Source organism: Carlito syrichta, unplaced genomic scaffold (genome assembly GCF_000164805.1).
Source record: "Carlito syrichta isolate Samal-C Ts95f unplaced genomic scaffold, Tarsius_syrichta-2.0.1 Scaffold316283, whole genome shotgun sequence".
Taxonomy (NCBI): domain Eukaryota; kingdom Metazoa; phylum Chordata; class Mammalia; order Primates; family Tarsiidae; genus Carlito; species Carlito syrichta.
This window is the reverse complement of record NW_007260379.1, coordinates 306,236-314,662: the sequence shown is the minus strand read 5'-3', so window position 1 is coordinate 314,662 and position 8,427 is coordinate 306,236. Positions and strand designations below refer to the sequence as shown.

General features: G+C 45.7%; 1 protein-coding gene across 3 annotated transcripts in view; it reads left to right on the top strand.

The window, feature by feature from the left end:
* Positions 1-345: 345 nt before the first annotated feature.
* Positions 346-8,427, top strand: part of STIM1 (stromal interaction molecule 1) — a 209,735-nt gene continuing 201,653 nt past the window's right edge. For all 3 annotated transcript variants that reach the window (XM_008074048.2, XM_008074047.2, XM_008074049.2), the window contains exon 1: positions 346-671. In XM_008074048.2, coding sequence (XP_008072239.1) covers positions 533-671 — 139 coding nt within the window. In that variant the 5' untranslated portion in view covers positions 346-532. The remainder of the gene's footprint in view (positions 672-8,427) is intronic.

The following is an 8,427-nucleotide window of genomic DNA, read 5'->3' as shown; positions in this document are numbered from 1 at the left end:
TGGGCACCGCCGGCCGCCTGGGCACGGGACTGGATGGGGGCGCTGACCTCGGCCTAGGAAGCCTGGGATCCCGGGGACGCCCGCGCCTGCGGGGGCCCGCGGGGCGCACGCCCTCCCGGAGCTTCTGCTGCTCGCCGCTGCTCGGCAGGGCGAGGTCAGGTGCCCCCCTTCGCGCCTCGCTTCGCTCCTCTCCCTCCCCCACTCCTGTGCCCGCGGGAGATCCCGCCCGCCCCCTCCCGCAGGGGTGTAGCCGGCTGCGGAGCTGACAGCGGCCCCACAGCCCTCCTGCCCAAACTCTCCGGAAGCGGCCCGAGCTCAGGCCGCCGCAGCCCCGGCGGACCCGCTCCCGCCCCAAACTTGGAACACTCGACCTTTAGCTGTCGGAGGTGGCAGGCCCGCGGGTGGCTGGACAGCTGCGGAGCCGCCAGGGCATCTTGCCTGGAGACCGTCGCCTGCACTCCCGAGCTCCTGGCATTGCCCCTGGGGTCCCGAGGTGTCCGCGTCAGGCGCATGTTGACTGAGACCCAGAGTCATGGATGTGTGCGCCCGCCTTGCCCTGTGGCTCCTCTGGGGGCTCCTCCTGCATCAGGGCCAGAGCCTCAGCCACAGTCACAGCGAGAAGGCGACAGGAGCCGGCTCGGGGGCCAACTCTGAGGAGTCCACTGCAGCAGGTAAGACCTTGCTGCGGGGTGGACTGGACTGGGGGCTTTGACTTAACACTCAGTGGCCCAAAGTGGGCAAGTTGAAATCTAGGTTTGTACCTGCGAGGCTGATGGAGGATCCACGCATAGTGCTGCCTGTTCCCAGAAGTTCTTTCTGTTCAGGAGTCATGGCTGATGTCTGTCTGCTGAACAACTTTCCTCATTCCTCCTCAGGATGTTTTTTGTTGGCCTTTTGGGACACCTTGACCTTTCAGATCGGCAGGGAAGGACCCCATCTCAGGACTACTTGTCTGGAAGAATGGCCTGGCCAGCTGATAAGTCCATTGCCCTTAGCTAGTTTCAGCACTTAGCAGTACAGAGGACGTTGGGGCCACTTGCGTAGGAAAGAAAAAGTCAGGGCTGGCCAATTCTATTGCCTGATATTCAGGTGTGCCTTTCTGTTCCAACAACCGTGGGAATTCTAGTTCCTCCCCTTCCTTAGGTAGTCTGTTGTTTCGTGGTTGTGCACATTTGAAATATCAAGACAGTTCCTTAGTGGAATCCTATTTACCACTAGGGTGTTAAGTGCCTTTTCTTGACATAGGCATGATATAATTCCTGGGACCACTTGTTGACTTACTCCATTTCTTCTGACTGATGATGGTGGGGATTCTATGTTACATTTTTTTTTTTTTTAGAGACAGAGTCTTACTCTGTGGCCCAGGCTGGAGTGCAGTGGCACAATCATAATCCACTTACCAGGCACTCCTGGGCTCTGGTGATTCTTGCCTCAGCTTCTGGAGAAGCAAGACTACAGGCACGCTACCAGGCCTGGCTAATTTTTTTGTTGAGATGGGGGTCTCACTGTATCGCTTAGGTTGGTCTCAACTCCTGGTGTTAGTGATCCTCCAGCCTTTGCCTCCTTAAGTGCTGGGATTAGAGGCATGAGCCACTGAGCCCAGCCCTGTGTTACTTTTGATCTCTCCTGGCATTTGTGGATTCTTACCAGATAGCAGGAGCCCTGGTACGCTCTTGTAGTAGAAATTAACACTTTAAAATTCAGTTATTTTACATATTTGACTTAGAAGAAGATCTGTTCTCTTTTCCCATTTCTCTCACCCTGTCACTGTGTCTGCCCAAAGCCTTGGCCTGCATGGGGGAAGAGTTTATAGATGAGTTGTTTCTGAGGATAGGGAAGCTCAAATGAGGGTATGGTCCCCTGGATCCCTGCTGATACTAGTAGGAAAAGGAAATATAGGTCATGGTGTCTGGGGAGTTTCACGGTTGGATCCAGAGGCTGGCTTTGATGGTAGACCCTTTCTTGGATGCAACCCCCTTTTAAGTCTCAGATACTTCAAAAATGAAGTCAGAGTTACCCCGCATATAAGCATGATACTTGGGCAAGATAGGTCCTAGCCTGGGCATGGTGGTTGACACCTGTAATCCCAGCACTTTGGGAGGCCAGGGTGGGAGAATTGCTTTAGCTCATGAGTTTGAGACTAGTCTGGGCAACATAACAAAATCTCAGCTCTACAAAAAATTAAAAAATTGCTGGGTGTGGTGATGCACCCTGTAGTCCCAGCTATTCGGGAGGATTGCCTGAGCCCTGGAGGTTGAGGCTATGGTAAGCTGTGATTGTGCTACCGCACTCCAGCCTGGGTGACAGAGTGAGACCCTGACTCAAAAAAAAAAAAGAAAAAAGAAAGGTAGGTCATCGCATATTAATCCTGGTTCTGGCTCTCCATAGAGAGTCTCCTTGACCCCTGAAACCTAGCTCAAAACTTAGTTCTTATTGGGCAATTAAGGGAAAGATTAGTGGGCAGATGTAGGTTAAACTGTGAAGTAGATATAAGTACTTTAAGTAGATCTGCCGTCCCAATGATTTCTGTATCTATAGTTGATAATATGTCCCATTTTCACTCCAAAATATGAGTGCTTGACATAAAATGAATATTTTTTGTGGGGTGGGTGTTTTATATTTTAGACCCAAGCTAAAGGGATAAAGTTTTGAATTGTAGGCATTTGCTAGCTATTAGGAGGTTTGTTTGTTTGTTTCTTTGTTTTTATACCTAATATAGGAGAATTTCAGCTTCCCTCAGAACCACTCCATTACTTGAGTTTTTGGAGACAGCCCTCCACACAACATATTTTAGAGGCCTGGCTATGCTGATTAAAACACTTAGGCCTCTCTTGCTCTCAGTGCAGAAACTGGTTTCTGTTGTCACAATGATAGTGAATTCCAGGAAGGAAAGTATAGAGAAAGACCCTAGGTGCTGTGAATGACTATGATTTGTGGGAAAGTTCCGGGGGGGGGGCGGTTCTAGCATTATTTTTCTGGTAGGTTTTCCCCTTGGGTCTGTCTGGGACTTTGACTCAGGCAGGGACTTATTTTTGCAGAGAGGTGGCTCATACTGGGCTCTGCAAAAGGGTTTGGGGAGAAACTTTCTGTGCAGCTAGGAACTCTTGCAGCCTTTCCAGGCCCTATGTATTCCTAGAACACAGGAGTTTTACTTGCTCTTAAAGCTATCACTTCTCTAAATCAGATTCAAAATATCTAGTCAATTGTGTGTTCTCTACAGTTTATATTTTATAATCATGCAGCTATTTTTCCAATACAGAGTCTCATAGTAACCCTATTAGAATGCAGTGCAGGTGGTACTGTCCTTATTTTTATGAGTAAAGAAACTGAGTCCTGTGGTTGGTCTTATAGGCAGGTCTTCTGATGCGTAAGTCCTGGACTTCTTCCATCTCAGGTCCCGCCCTGTTAAATAAAGGAGTGTTAGGCAGGACGAAGAATGTTGCTTTCTTCCTGGCAATTAGGCAGGCTGAGGCTACTCTAGCTGAGAGCCAAGAAAAGGGCGGCCTTTTTCTATTCTAGAGAGTTTTTTGCAGGGGCCCCGAGAATTTAGTTTTTTCTCTTTTAGATGTACATACCTGTCTATCTCTTTTCAATTTGTTAAAATACTTGATTCTAAGAAGGATTTAGTTAAATGCTTATGGCTTTACCATGCACACAATAAACACTTTTAAAAGCTTGACCCTGCAGCGAAGGCAGGTGCTCTGCTATGAGGCTCTCTCACTGGGCAGTGGAGGGCCTATTCCTGTCACCTTGTGGCTCTTAAATAACCTGCACGCCCAGTCTTGCTAAGTTACTTTCTCCATAAAGATCTGTTCCTGGCTGTGCCACTCTGGGATCTGTATTTCTGAGGCTGGCCCGAAACTGATGCTTGGAACCTCCTTTAGACTTTAGGTGCACTGCCTCCAGAAACAAAATGTTTTCTGTAGAATGTGTGTGAGGGACCTTAGATGGTGTCTAGAGTTGTGGTATCAATGTTAGAGGTATTGAGGGCCTCTAATCAGAAACTGTTGTTTGGTTCAGTGTAGCTAGAACAGGGCCTTGGAGGATAGGCATCTAGGCAGTGTGCAGAGTGCAGGTGGCTTCTCAATCAACCCCCGATGGAATGGCAGGCCAGAACCCTGCCTACCTACCCCCAGCCACCCCCTCAGCTAGTTGCTGTTGCCTCCAAGGCTATAAATGGCCTGGCCATCTTAGTAGCTATGCTAATTTTAGCTGAGGGTGGCTCCCGGAACTGGGCTGGAGCCAAGAGCAGGTGGGTGGGGCTTGGCTGAAGCTAGTACTGGGGACTGGGGGAGGGACACTGGCTAATCCTGGGGTAGCCAGGACATCATCTACTCCTAGGCCTCAGCTTTGACAATCACCCTTAGCTAGGTTAATTGATTCAGCAAACATTGAACAGCGCCAGTTTATGGGTTATTTATTCAACAAGTACTTGAGTGCCTACTCAAGTAGTACCTGGGCCAGGTACATGTTCCTTCCCTCATAGAAGTGACAGTCTTGTTGGAGAGACAAGAATAAACACATACTCGTAAATTAATATATTACCTTGTAGTAAGTAGCTTGGACGAAAACATAAACAGGATGCTGTCATGGAGAATGAGAGAGGAACAGAGATTGAGTTAAAGTTTGAACCTAATGTTTAGTAGGACAGTTAAATATAATAACATCATTTATAATAATAGCAACTAACATTTTCGGTACTTGCTATATGACAGGCACTATTTAAGTATTTCATTTCAGGTGGGCACGGTGGCTCAGCCTGTGTAATTCCAGTACTTTGGGAGGCTGAGGTAGAAGGATCACCTAAGCCCAGCAGGTCGACGCTGGGATGGCTGTGAGTGTGCCCTGTACTCCAGCATGGGTGATGGAGTGAGACTCCGATTCAAAAAAAATGTTTTTAAAAAATCTTATTTAATTCTTATAATCATTCTGTGTCATAGGTATTATTATCTACATCTTATAGGTGAGGAAATTAAATCATAGAGAGGTTAAATAACTTGCCCAGGGTTACACAGATAGTAAGGAAAGCCAGAGTTTGAACCCAGGAAGTATGATTCTTCTCTCTACCTCTATCTTAGCCACTAAGCTATATATACTTTCAAAACGTTGTGATAAATACTGTAAGAGATATTGTATATACATACAAAAAGCTGTGGGAAGCCCAGTGGAGTAAATGACTAACCCTGCCTGGGAAAGCTGGGGGAAGCTTTACAGTTTCCCCAACATTTTTCTCAGATCTTGGGGAGATGAAAAGTGGCTGCCTAATTCAAAGGTTAAGAGATAGAAACATCAGTTAGTTCAACCCACCTATCTTTACATATGAGGAAACTGATGCCCAGAGAGACATTAGAGGTTTCACACTGGGTTATAGGTAGAACTAGCCTAGGATATTTGAGTCAGAGACCCTAACTTAATCAGTCATTCAATTAACAAATCGAAATGATAAGTGCTTAATGCTTGCTTTGCTGTATGGAAAGAATTGAGGGCTACTGAAGAAGCCTAAGTCTGGCAGGGCCATATATATTTAGGGGATATTAAATATAACATAATGCACAGGCTTAATGAAGGGCAAAATCTGGCAGTATAGACATTGTAGGCTAACAGATCTCTTATCTGTGCAAAGCTGGACTAGGCTAAGGTGGCTGGGGAGGGTGTCCTGAAAAGAGGGACTGGGTGGAGGCAGAAGAGAATAGGAGACAGTAGTCTTACTTGGGGGAGTTGGTAGAAAGGGGCCATTGTGGATGTCTGGGTCATCAGTGTGAGCGTATGGGATTTCACTGTTTGGACTGGACGATAACTAGGCAGAGTTGTGCATTGCTAGCCAGCCACTTCACATGAGTGCCCATAGATAGAAAGATTGGCGTCATGTAGTAATTACTATAATTTTGAAGTTATGATGAGTAGAAATAGTATTTTGAGATCTCTGTAGCAATGTAATGTGCTATGAAAATATCTGTGACTTCTATTGATAAAAGAATCACAGATATTGTTAATAATATTGTGGTTGGTTACCTACATATGTAATTAAGGGAATGCTAACTTTCAGTAAGAGAATATTGAGAATAAAGATGTAATTTCTTTCTCATTCAAATGTATAGGCCCCTGAATTCTATCTATGGGCCTCTTAGGATGTGAGGCCTTCTTGTTAAGAACTCCTGCTATACTTTGGGATGCCAAGGAAAGAGGATTGCCTGAGCCCAGGGTTTCGAGACCAGCCTGGGCAACTTGATGAGACCTCCTCTCTACAATAAGTAAAAAAATAAGCTGGGCATGGTAGCGCATGCCTGTAGTTCCAGCTACTTGGAAGGCTGAGGTGGAAGGATTGCCTGAGCCTAGCAGGTCAAGGCTGTGGTAGCCGTGAGCGTGCCACTACACTCCAACATGGGCAACAAAGTGAGACTCTGACTCAAAAAAAAAAAAAAAAAATTAAAGAACTCCTGCTAACCAGGCGCAGTGGCTCACACCTGTAGTTCCAGATCTTTGGGAGCTGGAGGTGAAAGGATTACCTGAGCCCAGCGGCTCGAGACTAGCCTGGGCAACCTGATGAGACCTCATCTCTACAGTAAATCAAAAAATTAACTGGGTGTGGTGGCACACGCCTGTAGTTCCAGCTACTTGGAAGGCTGAGGCAGAAGGGTCACCTAAACCCAGCAGGTCGAGGCTGCAGTGGCCGTGAACGTGCCACTGCACTCCAACCTGGGTGACAGTGAGACTCCAACTCAAAACGAAAAACTCTTGCTCTTTGGCAAGGAAGGGATGAACTCTTCTTGAGGGGAGTAGTTTCCTAGGTCTTCACAGGACTTCGGTTTCAGCCCCAACAGGCCCCTTTGGTTTCCTGCTGGGTAGCCTTTGATATGCCTTGTTGAGTGGCTTCTTGGGCATGCTGTGGTACATTTCCCTTAGTGGGAAATGATTCTCCAGGAAACCTAGCAGGACTGGTTGTTGCCAGACTTTTGGGGAGAGAAAAAGATACCAAATGGGGCTGCCAACAGAGCTTTTTTTTTTCTTTTTGGTTACTGTTGATTAAAAAGCAAAGTCATGAATTATTAAGATATACAACAAAGCATAAAAAATAACATTGAACACCCATGTGCCCACAACACAGTTTACGAAATTGTAATAATACAGAGCTTTCTTTATTACTCCGATACTTTGTATAAACTTCTAATGTAACACATAACACATTGTATATATGTTTGTTCCCTCACAAGTGTAAGGTCTTTGTGGAAGAAGAGAGGAGGAGTTGTACTTTATCTCTATTTTTCTTGTGCTTAGCACAATAACCTCTGTTAACTTCTGTTAAAATTTGTTGAAAAAGCTGGAATCAAGGCCTATATGAATGGATCCTATCTTCTCTCTTCCTTTCAAACTATCTCATATGACTCCGTATACATACTGGCCCTTTTCTCAATGTTTGATGGTGTTGCTCACTCAGGGCACTTTGTATCAAGTTCATCCAAGTTTTTATCTTTATCCCTTTTCAATCGCTTATTTTATCCCCACTTTTGCTCATTTTAATAATGAAGAATTTGTAGATGAGAAATTTGGGTTCAAGGTTACACAGCTACAAAGTGGCAGGATCAGAATTTTAACTCTGGGAGATCTGTGTAATAAGTTTATGGTGTTTTTATCGGAACGCATCCCCTGTTGGTGTGTCTCAAAGAGGAGGAATACCTCATTGTTCTGGCCCATAGCCTCAGTGGTCTAGCTACGACTGTATTAACAAAGGTGTTTGAATAATCTAGTCTCCCATCATGAAGTGTACTGCTCTGGAGGATAGTAGAGTTTACAGTGTTAACGACATGCTACGCTGCTGGAGTTTCCTGCCTTCCTTACTATACCATAAGCTCCTAAAGGGTTAGAACAGCAGATGTTCAACTTTTTCTCTAACTCCTAGCACGAGGCTTGGCATGTAGTACATACTTCATATACTATAATGAGATTTGTTATCTGGTTCTGATTGTACTATAGTTTACTAGGCACCTGATTGGAAGTTGAACATTTTTATCCTTTGAAAGAGTTAGGTAAAGTTAAAGAAATATGCTTCACTTACTTAGAAAATTTACTCTTTGACTAAGTGCAGTGGCTCACATCTATAATTCCAGCAGTTTGGGAGGCTGAGGTGAGAGGATTGCCTGAGCCCACAGGTTCGAGACCAGTCTGAGCAACTTGGTGAGACCTTATCTCTACAATAAATCAAAAAATTAGCCAAGCATGGTGGCACATGCCTGTAATTCCAGCTACTTGGAAGGATGAGGTGGAAGGATCACCTGAGCTGGTCAAGGCTGTGGTGGCCGTGAGCATACCACTGCACTCCAGTCTGGGCGACAGAGTGAGACTCCAACTCAAAAGAAAAAAAAATGAAAATTTACTCTTTTTTTTTTTGAGTTGGAGTCTCACTCTGTCGCCCAGACTGGAGTGCAGTGG